This window comes from Chrysochloris asiatica, unplaced genomic scaffold, assembly GCF_000296735.1.
Source record: "Chrysochloris asiatica unplaced genomic scaffold, ChrAsi1.0 scaffold00042, whole genome shotgun sequence".
In the NCBI taxonomy this organism is placed as follows: domain Eukaryota; kingdom Metazoa; phylum Chordata; class Mammalia; order Afrosoricida; family Chrysochloridae; genus Chrysochloris; species Chrysochloris asiatica.
Genome location: NW_006408560.1, coordinates 15,653,429 through 15,671,065, shown reverse-complemented (window position 1 = coordinate 15,671,065; position 17,637 = coordinate 15,653,429). Strand labels below are relative to the sequence as shown.

Here is a 17,637-nt window from a genome sequence, read left to right as displayed (position 1 = left end):
GTAAATTTTTATGAATGAAGAAATTGAAGCTCAGAAGATGGCAAAGCAGGGGCTAGAACCCAAGCCATCTGACTCCCAGTCCCTGGTGATTTATACCATTTCCATGCATTTATTTGTAGTTTCAAAGTTAGGACTTCATTCTTATAGTACCATCTTCACTGATTTGTTCTTAGACTTGAATCAGATAATACAAGATTTAAGCCAGCCTCCAGCCATGCGTCTCTCTGCTCTGCTGGCCATGGCATCCAAGGTCAATCTGCCTCCCAACTACCGCTATGGGATGAGCCGCCCAGGTTCCCTGGCAGACAAGAGGAAGAACCCTCCGGGGACCAGAAGGCGCCCAGTAGCTGTGGAACCTATCTCTGATGAAGACTGGCATTTGTTCTGTGGGGACATGGTGAGCACCTCAGACAGGAGATAGAATGGTAAGTTGCTCCTGGGCAACAGTCCTCCTCCCTGATAAAAGAGTCTTGTCTTCCCACAGGTGGAAGTCTTAGAAGGGAAGGATGCTGGGAAGCAAGGCAGAGTGGTTCAAGTTATCCGGCAGAGAAACTGGGTTGTCCTGGAGGGGCTGAACACAGTAAGTGAAGGGGGAAGATGGGAATGGTCGAGAAGCCTGTCTCATCTGTCCCTCTCTATTAGGAGCAGTGCAGGGAGGCGGGAGACTGGAAGAAGGGACGGTAGAATGACTGAACACTTCTACTTTTCAATTGGGGCTTCATGCTCTGAGTAGTAGTGGGAAGCCCCTTCATATCCCTTAGTTTCTGGTTTTCCCCCCTTCTTTTGGACAGCATTATCGCTTCATTGGCAAGACCAAGAATTACCGGGGAACCATGATCCCAAGTGAAGCCCCACTACTTCACCGCCAGGTCACACTTGTGGATCCTGTGGACAGGCAAGCAAATGGAGCTCTGGGTCAGGGTTTAGTATCCTCTGAGTCAGCCTAGCTTTTGAACACAGCAAGGGGACAGACAATTTCTCCAGTAGAAAAGGAGAGGGTACAGAGGTCGAGGCAGTATCAGCAGATAAGATAGTAGGTTGGATGCTTTGGAAATTGGAAGGGGCCATCTCATGGTAACCCCGGTAGAAGTAGCAAAGAAAGTAAGGTGGCACTCTTGGTGTTTTCAGCCATTGACTACTATTGGGGAGGAAGATAGCAAGGGACCTGGCTCCTAGACCAAGCTCACTTCTCCTATCCCCCAGGAAACCCACTGAGATAGAATGGAGGTTCACTGAGGCAGGAGAGCGAGTACGGGTCTCCACGAGATCAGGAAGAATTATCCCAAAGCCTGAATTTCCTAGAGCTGATGGCATCGTCCCTGAAACATGGACTGGTGAGGCTGGGTGAGGGGCAGGAAGATGGGGGAGTGAAAAGAAGGGATGTTAAAAGACTGAAACTGGAAAGTTCATCCACTGCCTTCTTTCCTCTGGTCCAATAGATGGCCCCAAAGACACATCAGTGGAAGACGCTCTTGAAAGAACCTATGTGCCCTGTCTAAAGACACTGGAGGAAGAGGTGATGGAGGCAATGGGGATCCAGGAGACCCGGAAACACAAGAAAGTCTATTGGTATTGAGCCTGGGGAGAGAGCTTCTCCCCAACTTCTCTGTCTTAACCTTGGAGGCTATGGCTACCACTTCTCTAGATTGCAATAAAGAACCAAGAGTCTTCCTCTGTTTGTTGTCTGACAAGACTGGTACCCCCAACACCTAGGTTTCCAATAGGACAAAATCTGGATGGAAGCTAGCCAGCCTTAAGAAAGCCCACCTAAGGGCAGGGCCTGTGGATTCTGGGATGGAGACTAAAGGGAGGGATAGCTTCTCTTTTGGAGACCATTTTGTAACAGAAGCCCCATTAGGAGGACAGTGGGGGCTGGGGTGTTAGATTTAATCATATGGCCTCCATGGGATTTCTGTAGGAAGGATGCTTGTCTGTCTTTTTTTAATATTAGAGAAATGGAAGGAATAAAAATGACAATTTTTTAATAAATTAAAAAGATAATCTTACATCATAGCCTATAGCACATGGAGAGAAGGGTATGAAACACAAGACTTGTAGGGCACCAATGTTTCAGGGAGGGTGAAGGTGCTAGTGTTCTGGGTGAGGAGGTACAGACTCTGCCACCCACCGTGGTGCGGTTGGTTTCAGACAGGATCCGAGATGTGCTCTTCCTCAGGCTTTGTCAGCTGTCCTCAGTTTCCAGGGCAGAGAAGGCCTGACCCAGGGGCGTCTTGGTGGCCACCAGAACCAGGTTTCTGGGAGAGAGTTCAGGGCTGAAGAGAGGCAGCAGCTCAGCATGAAAGCCTGGGAGAAAGGCAGGCTATTCAGAAGGTGAGAAACAAGCCCAAGCCTCACACAGCCACTTCCTGCACAGCCTGTAGACACAGCCCCTCTCCTCCAGTGGGGAGGCTCCCAGAGGGCTAAGGAGACCCAGTTCTCTGTTAAGAAGCATGGGTGCTCTAGGCCCTGACTTGTAGAAGCCCTCATGTAGGTTCTCAGCCTGGGAGGCTTACTGGATGGATCCCCCAGAGGCTGCTTCAGGAAGAATCTGCCTTTTTAATAAAAACCCCACTCCTACCCGACTGGAAGTTCAGGAATGACAGAGTGAAGAGCCAGTCCCAGCAGATGTGAGGACTGGGGCTTACAGGAGGAGCCCCTGCACTCGTCCCTCTGGCCCTGCGCCCTCACCCTGCTCCTGAAGGTAGAGCAGCCGGTCCAGCAGAATCAGCGTCTCCACCAGTGGGGCCAGCAGTAAGGCCAGGCTGAAAAAGGCTACCACTCGGTGCTCCTGGGCCTGGTGGGCCTGAAGGGCAGCCAGATTCAGGGGCAGCTGGGGATCCAGCCCCACTCGCTGCAGCCCCCGTTGCACATATCTGTGGAGCCAGCCATAGACAGTGTGCAGTTTGGTTTCAGGGATCACACACACAAACTTTACCTATTCCTAATTAAATTCTAACTTTGCTTGATTTGCTATACTAATAGACATTTCTAAATGTTTCTCTGTAAACTAGGGATAAATGAATCCAAAATTTTACTATCAGCTAGTTCTATCCAATTATATGCCATATTTTTAGCACTTTAAAAGCTCGGTATTTTTTGATAAATTCTTCTGATAAAAGAGTGATGTCATTAAGTGTCATCCAATCTATAGTGACCTGGTGTGCTGCTGTGGGTTAGTGCACCAGACTGTAGAGTTGGTGGTTCACGTTCACCAGCTGCTCCTCACAAATCCTATACAGGGTGGCTATGGGTTGGAACCGACTCGACAGCACTGTTTCCAAGGAGTAGCTGGTGGGTTTGAACTGCCAAATTTGCATTTAGCAGCCCAGTGCTTATTCTAGTGCCTACCACAGCAGGACTCCTAAAGAGTGATAATCCCCTTTAAAGGAATTTGGAGGAGCTTCCCAGTCAGAGAACTCAAAATCCCTCTCCTGTGCACTTTGAGACTTTTTGTAGGACGTGCTAACAAATGAGAGTGAGAGACCTCTAGTTGGTGATGCCTCCTTTACACACACATACACCCCTACTTCCCTGAATCTTACTCTTCAATCTTGAGCTCGTGAACCCTGGGGATCCCCTGCACGCCTGGTCGACGGAGCTCAGGCTGGGCACACCGGATGACAGTCTCTAGGGCTGCCCGGTAGCAGTGGGTTCGGAGGCCAGGACCTGCTTTCTGGAGCCGCTCAGCATACTCCTCCAGGGCATGGCAGGCCCCTTCCCGAAGCCTGTAGGGCAGTTCATAGCCAGGCAGGCTAGCGACCCAGTGGCTCAGTGGGTAACCACCAGGATCACTCAGTTTCATGTAGCAGCTGCCCACTGAGGCCAGGGCTGTCACGTCAGGGCAGCAGGAGAAGTGCTTCAGCAAGGCTACACTCAGATCCCCACAGGCATGGAGGCCTGTTAACAGCAAGCGGGCCCTACCCTGAGGTGAGGGCTCCAGTGGAAGCAGCAGCTCCTCACACAGAGCTGTGGGGTCTACCCACCTCACCACGTGGTGTGGGGGGTGGCGAGAGTCAGCTTGGACCTGTGGAAGCAGAAAAGGATACGGAGCAGATGGGAAATTTGGCAGGAAGGGATCTATCCTCTCCCACCTTGCAGGAAGGTGGGAGAGAAGCTGAAGGTCAGGAGAGACCCGGGCTATTAACCAAGAGACAAGAGAAATTCTGGGTCTATCATTAACAACTTTGCAAACTTTTTCATCTTAAAGTCTGTTTCCTCATTTGTAATATGTGTGTAATACTTGCCTGATCATATCACAGGTTGCTGTGGGAAGGACGTATCCGTGTGGAAAGTACTGGATAACCTAGAAAGTGCCCTTGAGATGTGGGAGGCTTGGCGGGGGGCCTCAGGAATAAGGACCATGCCATCTCAAGCTGAGAAACTTGAAAGAGGGAATTCAGCCTTGGTGCTTGATGCCAGTCAAGTGGACCCTGCTCTTTGCAGTCCTGGGAAGGGATGGCATACCTGTGGATTCCTCTTCTTTTCTTTCTCCAGAGCCTGCAGGAGCTCCTGGTCCAGGCGCTGGGCTCTCTCCACTAGTCTTTGATCCCCTTCAATGCTCTTCACCAGCAGCCCCAGCCCCAGAGACATGAAGCGGGAGAGGTGGCCCTGGAGTCATGAGAGGGAGGGCAGAGGCAATGTTTTCTGGCAGCCTGTCCTGTCATCCTACCTATTAAGTGGCCAGCACACTCGGGTGAGGAGTGGAACCCTCACAGGTTTAAATCCTGCTCCTCTCAGGATCGATAGCCACCTTGTTATCCAACTTTTTTGTCTCCACGATTCAAAAGAACCGTGATAGGGTTCTGGCTCACCTGGCCTGAGCCCACGTCCACAATCTGGGTGCAGCCTGTGAGATCACTCAGCTTCTTCACCAACTGAAAGCAGAGGAAGCAGAGGTTTTTGGTCCATTGTTCCTTGACTCCTGGGGCAAGCATCCATAATGAGGGTGGAAATGTTGAGGATGGTAGAGGATGGATGATGGGTAGAGAGGGAACTGCCAAAAAGGCAAGAAATATGGAAACCAAAATGGGGGGTGAGAGGAGGGTGAGTGCTGACATCAGGTTCAGGCCACTCTTTGTTCCCTTTGGATCAGTGATTCAACCTCCCCCAGAGAACAAGAAAGAAGAGTCTTGCTGTGAAGCCCCTTTGAGTAGGCTGTGGAAATGGGAGACAGATGAGGAGTAAGAGTGGTTCATAGTCACCAATCAACCAAGCAAGAGGATGAAAAAAATACCAGCATTGAAATATGCTTATAGTATGTCTGCTGAGACAGTGACCTTCTAGGGTTTTTGGTCCTGCATGTGAGCGAAGGGGCACACACACATATTTGTACCCCATGGATTTAAGGGGTTCAAGGGCTCCCAGATATCACCTGTACCCCCAGCCACCTTACCTCGCCCAGTCTCCGGATCTCATGCTGCTTCTTGGGCCTGACATGTTTCCGGAACAAAGGAGTCAGTCGGGAGCTCTGACTAGGGTTCTCCAGGAACTCTGAAGGAGTCTGGAACCCAGGTGTTCGGGTAAAAGCCAAGGCAAAGGCTGTGGACTTCAGGGCCAGCAGAGTGAGTGGCCACACTGACCTGTACCTGAGATAGCCCAGTCATGCCTCAGTGAAGTTCCATTGCATCCTTGGCATACCAGTTTACCACCCAGGGAGCCAAGGAAACCCCTGTGAAACTCTAAACAATGACTAGCTAAAGGGCTCAATGCCAAAGTCCCCCGCTGGTCCATACCTGACCACCTCCCCTTCCCCAGGCATCCCCAGCAGCAGTGTGGCCAGCTGTGGTGGGCTCAGGCTATCTAGTGCTTCCTGCCAAGAGCAAGGGAGTGTGCTCCACAGGTTGTCTGTGAAAAATTCCTGCAGAAGGAAGAGAAAAGAAATCAGCAGACTACTACCATTTCCAGTCTTCCCTCCCCACCTTATCCCCTGTGGCTTCCTAGCACAGCTGCCACACAGGACCACTGGCTGCAACCAGCAAGGACCTCTACTCATTCAAGTCACCTCTTGTTCCAGCTCCACTACCCCTCTCCCAGACTATCCCTCAGTGGCTGACTGCTTCTTCCTGGCATTCTTGATGCTCCTCTTCTTTTAGCTATTTCCCCCACTTATTTATAAGGTGTCTTACTTTCTCCTTTCAACTGAATTTCTAAAGAAAAGATAATGTCTTGCTCACATCTGTGTCCCCAGCACTTGCTGTCATAACTAACACACAATAATAGTGTGTTACCATTTAGTAACCTATCATTATATGGGCCAAACCTTTGTGTATGTTTATTCATTTGTTTGTTCAACACAAATTCTGGAGCTTTAATTATGCACTAAGCACTATTCTAGGCTCAGGGGATGCAACAGTGAACCAGACAAACAAGATTCCTGTTCCTGTTGAGTTTACATCAAAAAAAAAAAAAAAAAATTCAGGAAATACTAAACACTAATGAAATAAAAATGTAAAGGAGAGTGGAGGAGATTATTATTTTGGATAGGAAGATGAGAGGAGACATGTGAATGATGAACAGGAATCAGACAAATAAAGAAAATACAGATATTAGCAAACACATAATACTTTTGTATGTCAGGCACCATTCTTAACATTTAATCCTCAAAACAACTCTATTGGTACTATTCGTATCCATTTTACAGGTGAGGACAATGAGGCACAACAATTAAGTAATTTGCCCCAATAAAAAAGTAAGTAGTAGCGCTGGAATTTGAAACCAGTTTGACTCTAGTGTCCCTGCTCTTAACCATTCTGCTCTGTTTCACTGTGGAAGAAAAGCACATTCCAGGCAGGGTAGTAAATACAAAGGCCCAGATGTTGCCATATTTGTGAAACAAAAATCAGGCTAATGTAAGTGAGGTATAGAGAATGTGGGGTGAGAGGAAATATGATAGGGAGGGAGCGGCAGCAAGGGCTAGACAGTGTAGGGTTTTATAAGCTACATTTTTAAAAAGGTCAATCTGTCTGCTCTATGAACTGGTTGGTTATGGAGGGCAGAAGCAAACACAGATCAATTAAGAAGCTATTATAGTAGTTCAGGGAAGAGATGGTGGTGGCATGGCCCAAGGTAGGGGCACTGGAGATGGAGAAAAGTAGATGACTTGGCTATCTTTTCTGGATGTAGAGCCAACAGGATACGTTGAAGGTCTGCTGAATCAAGGATAATGTCTGGATTTGAGATGTGTAACAATGATTAATGATGTTACACATTATTTAATCTTCATAGTAATCTTTCAGACAGTGATCCATTTTCTAGCTGAGGAAAGCAAGGAATAAAATGAATAAAAATGCTTAGGCCTAAAATAATTAAGACAGGATTCTAGTCTGTTTGATTCTAAAGCCACAACTGCTCACTATATCACAACAACCGTTTAATCAAAGCTTGGCTGAATGGACATCATCACACACTCCTACAAAGTTCAATGTGGCCACTGCGTGGCTCCCATCCATTCAGTTTATTACCTTGCATTTGGGCAAGTTTGAAAACTCTAAATATTAGAAATATTAATGTCAGCTGGGGAAAAGGAGCGGGGACTAATCCTAGTTTTTGTCATCCCAGACAAAAGCATGAAACTCTAATCTCTTTAATAAATGATGCTGGCAAAAATGAATATCCATTTACAGAAAAATGAAGCGGATTCATACCCTAACCTCATACCACACACAAAAATCAACTCACAATGGAGGGAAGATCTAAATGTTAAACCTGAAACTATAGAGTTCATGGAAGAAAACATAAGGACAAAGCTAGAGACCCTAATTTATGGCATAGACTATTAAACAAAACTAAAACGCACATGTTGTTGTTGTTAAGTACCAAGTACCGTGGAGTCGGTTCTGACTCATAGTGACCCTACATAGAGTTTCCAAGGCTGTAAATCTTTACGGGAGCAGACCACCTCATCTTTCTGCCACGGAACTGCTGGTAGTTTCAAACTGCTGACCTTGAGGTTAGCAGGCCGATTTGTAACCACTATGCTACCAGAGCTCCTAAAAAGTACATACAGCAGATAAATGAGATAACTTTTGCTGTTGTTAAGTGCTGTCGAACTGATTCTGATTCATAGTGACCCTGCAGAGGATTTCTGACTGGGACTTACTAAAAATAAAATACTTATGCTCACCCAAAGATTTAACCAAATGAATCAAAAGAGAACTACAGACTGGGAAAAAATTTTTGGTAATGACAAGGGACTAGTCACTAACATATATAGAAAACAGCAATATCGCAACACCAAAAAGACAACAATAAAATCCAAAATTGGGCAAAGAACATGAACAGGCACTTTACTTAAGAAGACATTCAAGTGGCTAACAAACACTCGAAAAGATGATCACAGTCATTAGCCATCAGTGATGCAAATGAAAACTACAATGAATTACCATATCTCCCTGGCAATAACGGTGAGGTTGTGGGGAAATTGGAAGTCTTATATACACACAGCTGGTTGTTGTTAAGTCTGGTCCTACTCATAGCAACTCTGTATAGGGTTTCCGAGGAGAAACTGGTGAGCTTGAACCGCCACCTTGTGGTTCAAACCGACCTTGCAGACCAGCACATTAACTCACAGAGCCACTCCATATATTGCTGCTGGTGGTGGTGGTGGTTATGTGCCATCGGTTCCAACTCATAGCGACCCTACAGTTAATAAAATGGTGCAACCATTATGGAAAACAGTATGGTACTTCCTTAAAAAATTAAAAACAGGAATACCATGTGCTCTAGCAATTCCACTCCTAGGTATATACCCTAGAGAAATAAGAGCTGTGACAAATAGACATATGCATGTTCAATGTGGCATTATTCGTAGTAACAAGAATCTAAATGTCTATCAATAGATGAATGGGTAAACAAACTATGGTGCATACATATAATGGAATACTATACAATGATAAAACCGACTCGACAGCACTTAACAACAACAACAATACAATGATAAATAATAATGAATTCGTGAAATATCTCACAAATGGGTGAATCTGGAGGACATTACACTGAGTGAAATAATCACAAAAGGACAAATATTGTATAAGACTATTATAAAAATTCAAGATTGGGTTTACACAAAGAAAGAAACTCTCTTTGATAGGAGAGAGAAGGAGGGAGACTCACTAGATAGCAGACGTGTTAATTCTAGTGGGGAAAGGCAATACACAATATGGGGTAAGTCAGCAAAGTGTGATGAAGGCAAAGGAAGATACTGAGACTTATGCAGGAACAAAAGGCAACTACGGTAAATACTATAACATATACAGTCAACCAATCTTGCAACAACAGGAATATCAAACATTTGTGAGTGGCTACATGAAAAAATGCCATTATCTTTTCATTCCATTTTTCCATGAACTTTTTGAAACCTCCTCATATAACAGAACACACAGTGGGCACAGTTAAAGAAAACTTCTCAGATATAATCAAACACCTTGCAGGACTGAGCTACTGGATTTGAGGGCCAAGGACCATAGTCCCGGGAAATCTTGGTCAATTGGCACATATATTGGTTCATAAACATAATGTTCTACATCCTAATTGGTGAGTAGTATGGGGTTCTAAAGATTGTGAGCAGTCATCTAAGATACTACTGATTTCTGGCTGTGTGAACCAGAGGAGAGTGAAGAAAACCGAAGACTCAAGGAAGCAATTAGCCCAAAGACTAAAGGTCCACATGAACCTATAGCCTCCTCTAGCTTAAAACCAGACCATCTAGATAGATAGTATCTGGCTACTGTTACTGTAACTGCTCTAACCAGGAACACACAATATATGATCTCAGAATGGTGAAAAATGTAGGACAAAATTCAAATTCATAAAAAGACCAGACTTGGTTTGGAATCAATTAGTCCAATGGACTAATGGAACATGTGAACATCAGTCTCCATGACTCAGAGGTGAGAACTAGTGCCCGGCTATCACTACCAACTACTCTGAAAGAGATCACGTTAGAGGGTCCTGGAAAGAGTGGGAGGAAATGTGGAACAAAACTAAATACTGAAAAAAAACAAAACATCCGTTTTACTGATGAGAAAGAGACTATGGCCTCAACTACCCTTCACATCTGGAAAGGAACTCGAACTCTCCCTTGTGGCCCAATTTTCAGCCAAGCAGTGGAAAGGTTTATGGGGTGGGGGTGGGGATAACAATACTAGAAAGGTATGCCCATCATGGAATGTCAATCATTCAAAATCCTAAGAACAAAGTTGAGAAGGGATGGGAGGGTAGGTGGAATGCATATACGAACCATAAAAGGAAGCAGGATAACTGTTGCTGCATGGAGGGAGTGGTAATCATTGAGATTAGCTATTGAATTTTGTCTGTAAACCTTTGCTCAATTCGCAAAAATTAAAAAAAAAAAAAGACCAGACTTACTGACTAAATAAGAGACTGGAGGAAATCCTGAGACTACTGCCCTAAGATATTCTTTAAATTTGGAACTGACGCCACTCCGGAGGCTCCCTTTCCATATATAAAAGTCAATACCACCCAAGAGGAGTGTGCTCCATAGAAAAATCAACTGTACTATACCAGAAGGGCAACGTTTGCCCATAAGCAAAGATGAGTAGGCAGGGAGGGATATGGAAACTGGAAGAATGAGGAACCCAGGGTGGAAATGGCGGGGAGAGTGCTGACACATTGCCAGGACTACAACCAATGTCATGGAACAATTTATGTATGACTTACTAAACAAAAAACGCATATGCTCTGTAAACTTTCACCTAAAGCACAATAGATGTTTTTTGTTTGTTTTGTTTTTTAATGACTGAAACCTATAGAAGAAACAGGACCAGAGATCAAGTCTCCAGTTTCTCTCCTTGTCGTGGGCTCCTAGCTAACCAAAGGACCAACATTTGCACCCAGCCCACACCCCTGCGGCCTCACGATGATGTAGGCGTCCAGGATGGAACGGTAGAGCGCCAGGACACGGGTGAGGTTCACAGCTAGTTGCCTCCTCTGTTCCAGAGAGAGGCCGCGGGCGGAGACCCCCGGCATGCCGGGGTCCTGCGGTGGAGAGGGATGCGAGAATGCGGTGAGGGAACCACGGTCACTACCACGCGGGTACAAGACCGGAGTTGGGCTCAGCTCTGCAGACGGGATGGGAAGCAACGGTTTCGGGTCCAGTGCCTGGCGTGGCGTTTCCGAGATCCCATTCTGGGGTTGAAGATAAGAGGTACCTAGCTGACGTCACAGGTCACGACATCTCACAGCGCTATGGTGTCAGTGTTGGCGGCAGGTAGGAGGGGCACCAGTATAATGACGCCACAGAACCGTGTCGCATGGCCACGCCCGCGAAGGGGTGGACCAAGTTCCAGATCCTGCCTCTTCCCATACACGCTCCTCCTCTCCCGGAAGTAGGGCCCAAGATCCTCGGCACGCTTCAGTTCTTGTTTGTGGAGGCTTCCTTACACCTTCGAGTTGTACCTCCACGGGGCTAGAGGGGCCGGGGAGCGCATCCCGCCCCCGCCCCCGCCCACACCGCCCCCTCCGCCACCGCCACTGCCGATCCTCACACACTCTGAATCCCTGGCCTCGCTTCCGGAGGTAGGGGCGCGTGGGCGCCGGCCCTCCGCGCGTTCTAACCCGCGCGCCTGCCGTCCAGGGCCTCGTCGACGCGCGCCGATTTCCGCATCCGGCTTCGGACGCTTCCGGTCTTAGCGGAGCCCGTTGAGGAGGTATGTGTATAAACTCTGGTCCCAACCTGGGAATCGTCTCCGCTTCCGGGGCTGTCAACATGTGCTTCCCGGGGTGTACTCCCCCGAGCCTGACACCCCACATCCCACACCCCACCTCCCCGCCAATATGTGGTCTCTAGGGTGTTTTCTTGGGAGAAGAAAGGATTTCAGTGAGGTGGATGTGGAGAGTCCCCCCGCCTCAAGCCTAGGGAAAGGGATACCTAGATTTGTATTCATGGGATCGGCCCCTGGGATACCTGGGCAATCTAGAGGTCATCTGTGTCATGACTTTCCTTGCTTTTAAGGATACTTAGTTTATAAAGCTCGCCTATTTTGGCTTTCCAGACACAGAGAGTTTGAGCTACGATGCACTGTCTAGTCCCCTCAGTTTGCAAATGAAACCGATCAAAAGAGATGGGAATGACTTTCCTAAGACCGTGTGATTAGTAAATTGTGGGGCTTCTGGGTCTTCACTAGAATCGAAGCTTTCTGACTCTGGCCAACACTCCTGTCATTTCACATTGCAAGGTCATTTCCCTTCTATACTAGGGGTTGCTCTGATATCTTAACTTTTCCTCCCTTCTGCCTTGCAGAGCTCTGTATCTCCTTTCTTCTAGGCCTGTGAGCTCAATTATCAGGATCACTGTCTTCCCCAGGCTGTACAACGAACATCCAGATGCTGCTCTGGGGAATTCAGCAGGGAATGAGTCCCCCATTGCCCTTTCAACGGTAAACTGCTCTCCAACTGCTCTCCCAGCATCCAGTCCTCATGTCTACCTTACTTCTCAACCTGGATTTTGGGGAACCTCCTCCTAAAAAGGCCTTACAGGGGAATTCCAAGCACCAAAGTTTTGTTAAGAAGCGGCGACTTTTGGAACGGAGAGGTTTGCTGAATAAGAAGAAGCAGCCCCCTAGCAAGATGTCTAGGTTGCACTCAGACCCTCCAAAAAAAGAGGAGACTTCTAAGGTAGATCGCACTGGGAGGGCCCATCACCTCCCCAAAAGGAAAGAGACAGCTGCCTCCAGCAGTGGGTCAGAGCAGTCCTTGAGTAAGAAAGTTGCAGTGCCTTGGCTGACCCCTGCCTCTTCACAGAAGGGTCTTTCTCTTGCGGCGAAAGTAGATTTGCTGGGAGAATTCCAGAGTGCCCTTCCAAAGATTAAGAGCCAGCCAGCTTGCTCCAAGAATAAACGTCCCCAGAAGAACCCTGCTCAGAAGAATGCCTCACAGAACTCCACTCATGCTCACTCTGAAAATAGCTCAGGACTATCTCAGGAGATTCCAAGGAAGATGGTGGCAGTTGACTGTGAAATGGTGGGCACAGGGCCCAAGGGGCATGTCAGTTCCTTGGCTAGATGTAGCATTGTCAACTACAATGGTGATGTGCTATATGATGAGTACATCCTTCCCCCGTGTCACATTGTGGACTACCGAACCAGATGGAGTGGCATCCGGAAGCAGCACATGGTGAATGCTACACCCTTCAAGGTTGCTCGGAGCCAGGTGAGGGGCATGAGGCATGGGGCATACAGCTAGCCATAAGGTGGTTTCGGAGAAATCTAAGTCATTTTTCAGTAAAGGATATTGCCTTGGGACGGTACTAAAAAATGATAGAATGTTAAATGATGTTAGAAGATGAAGGCTTCTATTTGGGGTGAGAAGTGTTGAAAGGCAGGATAGTTGAAATTAGCTGGTGTAAAAAACTTATCTGTTATTTGCTTGTTGAGTCAGCTTCCAATTTGGCGACCCCATGCACAACAATGAAATGCTTTCTGATTCTGTACCATCCCCATGATTGGTTGTGATTCAAAGGGTTGTCATTGATTGATTTTTTAGGTTAGACTTCAGTTAATCCAAATGCAGTCCTGATCTGGGCAGCTGGGAATCTGCATAGAGAAATAACAGGCAGTCTGGACCAAGCAGCAGACTTGAGTGTCTGGTAAAAGGGCTCAAATTTGGAATGCCTTATACAGAGCGGAGAGGTGGGAAGGGCTTCCTAGCCTAAGAGGAAGTGTTGGTGGAAGGTGAAGTTATCAAGTTAACAGAAGGAACTGGGTCATATTTATGTAAGTGGACCAGACAACCATGTAAAAAGCCCTGTGTTTGAAGAAAAAGAAAATTCCTGCTGAATTCTGTGAGTATCACCAATGAACCTTGAACTGCCTCTAGAGGGTGCCCTTGGTTCATTTATTTGCCTTTTCACCTTCCAATTTCTTCTTCTGTCTGAACACACTCTGCTCCAAGAATTCTTTATATGCCAGGAGAGTCAGTTGTGGGAGGCTCATCAGAGGTAATAGTAACTGGTTTTTAGAAAGGACGTAGAATGGAAAGCTGAAGAATATCCAGTGCATAAGGTGCAAAGCGGAGTGAGTGTGAGAGCAAACCTTTAATGAGGGTGATACGTTGAAATTAAAAAAAAGTAAAGGTGGTGGTGGACAGTGGACTGTGGGTGAAATCTGTAGCAACAAAACAACTAGCTGATTGGACTACGTCCAGTTTCACAATGCCCAAGCTGGAGTTGAGAGACAGGTACATCCAGATAAGTCTGACCTCTTCAAAGGGGTCCCTTTGGAAGTCCAAGTACTTATTCCAGGACTATAGCTGTTGTTCATAACTTATTTGGAAATACATTTTGGGAAGGGTCTTCTGAGTCCATGTTGTGTTTTTTGATTGTCCTCACTGGTAGTATATCCTCATTTGTTTTAGTTTCTGAAGCATTAAGACATAATTTGGCTCCAAAACTCGGGTGACTATGGTTCCTGCCCAGCTGGTAATCGCATTGTGGTTATGAGCAGGAGGTGCTATAAAGCAGTGGGACTGGCTTTCTGCAAAAATAGCACAAGCGTGGTCAACCTGATCACTTTCCTCTGTAACCTCAGTCTATAAGTGATTGTTAATCTTTTATGACTTGTGAACTCTTTGAGAATTTGATGAAAGCACCGACCCTCTCCCTCCTTTAAACACCTGTACAAATGCCTATGGGCCTATGAATTAGGACTTCCATTACCTCCCTGAAATCCATCTTCGTCTGCATAGGTCACATGTCTAAGGCCAGCATAATGGTAATGGTTAAGTACTTCCCTGTGGACAAGTAGCTCACACCAGTGCTGAACTAGTTCTTGTGTGATTTATGACTGAAAGCAAATTAGTCTCACATTGGAGTAGAAATGAATGGGAAAATAAGGAGCCATTGGCAATGAGAGTCCAGTCAGGGTGATACCATGGAAATGATCTGCTTTTACCTGCAGGAAAGAAGGGGAGTTTCAAGAGAAGGAAAACTTAGGGAAGTGGGTATTTCAATTAAAGGATAAGGTCGGTAGATGATTGGTGAAAACAACCTAGAAGGACTGGTGGCCATGTTTAACTCAGAACATGGTGCCTCTCATCATCTTTCCTTTCATGCCTATTTCAGATCTTGAAGATACTCACAGGCAAGATAGTGGTGGGTCATGCCATCCACAATGACTTCAAAGCCCTTCAGTACTTTCACCCCAAGTCCCTCACCCGTGACACCTCCCATATCCCCCTCCTCAACCGGAAAGCTGAGTGTCCAGAGAATGCTACCGTATCTCTGAAGCGTCTTACCCAGAAGCTGCTGAACCGGGACATTCAGGTAGCCTCCTCTCCCCAGCTGCTGCTGGGCCTCAGGCTTGGATGCTGCGGAGGCTCTTGCTGTCTCTGCCCAGGCTCTGACCCCAGAGTTCCTCTGGTTGTAGAGATCCTGGTGGGTTTCATTGATGGAAATAGCTTTGAGTGTAGGGGCCCAGTGTTCTCTTTGCATTTGTGTACAGTTTTCTGGGCACTAAATGAAGTGATAGTTTGGGAAAGGAAAAAACAAAAACTTAAGTAGATCTAAAACCCTAACTAAGAAAGGAAGATGGTCGCTAAAAGACCACATTGTGGGTGCATTCCCCATGTTTGGCAGTCAATGAAGGGGTGACCTGCTTGACAGGAGGTGGGCACATGAGGGGGACTTCAAAATTGTTCATGGGAAGTTCCATCATCTTTTCGTTCCATTTTTCCATGAGATTTTTGAAGCTTCCTCATATATAGAACATTTAGAGAGCAATTAAGGAACCTCAAGACGGTGGACGATTCAGGAGGCCTATTTATTTATTTTAACTTTTTGTGATTTGGGTGAAAATTTACAGAGCAGATTGATTTTCCAGTCAACGATTCATACACATGCTGATTCGTGACATTGAATGTTAGTCCCACAGTACTCTTCCCACTTCCTCCCTGTGTTTACCTTTTCTATTCATCCTTCTTTCCTATCCCTTCTGAGTTTTATCTCTAGGTAGATGCTTACCTTTTGCTCTGTATGGTTGATTGTTCTAAGGAGTGATGGGTACCTTATTGTTCACCTTATAGGTCTGTCTATTGTTGGCTGAAACTTGAGCCATGGGGTTCGCGAGCCCGATTTAAAGAAAAAGATTCATTCTGTTTTGTCTGTTTCACCTGAGCGGACAGAATAACCAGGAGCTAGATTTCAGTCCCATGTGAGGAAGACCTTTCCAACAGTTGGAGCCAGTAATAAGGAAGGCTGTCTTATGACTAATTCTTATTGGACACCTTTTAAAAACAAGGAATGTCCTACTGTTCTTACATAGGTATTATTGGGGAGGACTGCTTCACTGTTCAGCTTCTGTGATTCTCCACTGTCCTTTCCAGCTCAGAGCTTCTTCCTCACAGTTGTAGAGAATCATCACCAGCCTTTACAGAATCCTTCGGCACTGTAGGATAACATTAGATTACTAATTGCAAAATTAGTCGTAGCCACCAGCTGCTCCTCAGAAGCCCTCTACAGGGTCGCTCTGAGTCATTTCTGACTTTTGACAGCACTTAGCAACAACGACCTGCTTCCCAGGCCTTCAGAGCTACAGGGACCTTTAGAAAGAGGCAGTTAAAATAAAAAACACTAGGGGAGTCCATCTGCTGTGCTGTGTCTCCATTGACCATAGAGTAACGTAGCATACACATGTTGCCAGAAAGGATGGAAATAGATGGCTTCCTAGGAGTTAAATTTCTGAAATTAAATAAATAGGAGTAGGACCAGGGCTTCACCAGAGTCATTTTTGCAGCCTCCTAACTCTGCAGAAGAATCTGTGAGTGTATGGAATGTATGTTAGGGGTGGGGGGAAGACATAGAGAGTTCCTTGTAGCTTCATCATCTTGTCTTCCTGCCTTGTTCAGGTTGGGAAAAGCGGACATTCCTCTGTGGAAGACGCCCAGGCCACCATGGAGCTGTATAAGTTGGTTGAAGTTGAATGGGAACAGCACCTGGCCCAGAATCCTCCAAAAGACTAGCAGCAGTGGGGACACCAATGATGTGAGAAGGCACCTAGGAGAGACAGAATGGACCAATGGACAACATTTCCAGGAACTAGGCAGGCTCCCCAGACTTAATATCCATTGAAATTTCAGCTCAGGTGTTGTGTTCTGTGTCTGATTAAGTGTACTGTGAAAGTGGGAACCCTCTATGTCAGAACCCAGCCCTATACAGTTTACCTCTTAAATGGTGCTAACCACAGGACCAGAGCGCTTTGCTCCAATCAAAGCTTTTTGACTTTCAAGGGGCGGGGCGTGCCAAAATGTAATTTTCCAAACTGCCTTATCTCTGGGGTAGCCAGCCATATGCCCCAGTTTATGCCTTTTGTCCTCTAGTCATCAACAGCTCTTCACTCCCAGAAGTCTCTTGGTTTGGATAAATTGAATGGTCACGTTACATGTCACAGACTTTATACTCTTGGTTCGGTCTCCATCTGTCCTGTGTCTAGACATTGCCTGGTGTGTCTAGACATTGCCACCTTGACTTCCAAAAGAACCAACCCCTTATGAAATTTAGTTCTCCTTAGGGCCACCTGGTGTGGCGCTGTGGGTTAATGCGCCAGACTGTAAAGCCGTTTGAATTGCAAGGTTGGTGGTTCAAGCTCACCAGCTGCTCCTAGGAAACCCTATACAGGGTCGCTATGG

At 46.5% G+C, this 17,637-nt stretch overlaps 3 protein-coding genes across 3 annotated transcripts; 2 read left to right on the top strand and 1 right to left on the bottom strand.

Annotated features, from left to right (window-relative positions):
• The first annotated feature begins 202 nt into the window (after window positions 1-202).
• MRPL24 (mitochondrial ribosomal protein L24) lies at window positions 203-1,658 on the top strand. The gene is made up of 5 exons (XM_006861606.1): window positions 203-397; window positions 485-580; window positions 792-895; window positions 1,204-1,334; window positions 1,440-1,658. Exons 1-5 carry the CDS (start codon window positions 215-217, stop codon window positions 1,574-1,576), a joined length of 651 nt encoding a protein of 216 aa, XP_006861668.1. The 5' UTR covers window positions 203-214; the 3' UTR covers window positions 1,577-1,658.
• A 524-nt stretch (window positions 1,659-2,182) lies between these two features.
• On the bottom strand, window positions 2,183-10,986 carry RRNAD1 (ribosomal RNA adenine dimethylase domain containing 1). The gene is made up of 8 exons (XM_006861605.1): window positions 10,876-10,986; window positions 5,733-5,857; window positions 5,393-5,585; window positions 4,812-4,874; window positions 4,465-4,608; window positions 3,543-4,024; window positions 2,689-2,873; window positions 2,183-2,304 (listed from the first exon to the last, which is right to left on the bottom strand). The coding sequence occupies exons 1-8, from the start codon at window positions 10,984-10,986 to the stop codon at window positions 2,183-2,185; spliced, it is 1,425 nt and encodes a 474-aa protein (XP_006861667.1).
• A 1,449-nt stretch (window positions 10,987-12,435) lies between these two features.
• Window positions 12,436-16,971, top strand: ISG20L2 (interferon stimulated exonuclease gene 20kDa-like 2). The gene is made up of 3 exons (XM_006861604.1): window positions 12,436-13,167; window positions 15,077-15,277; window positions 16,858-16,971. The coding sequence occupies exons 1-3, from the start codon at window positions 12,436-12,438 to the stop codon at window positions 16,969-16,971; spliced, it is 1,047 nt and encodes a 348-aa protein (XP_006861666.1).
• Window positions 16,972-17,637: the final 666 nt, after the last annotated feature.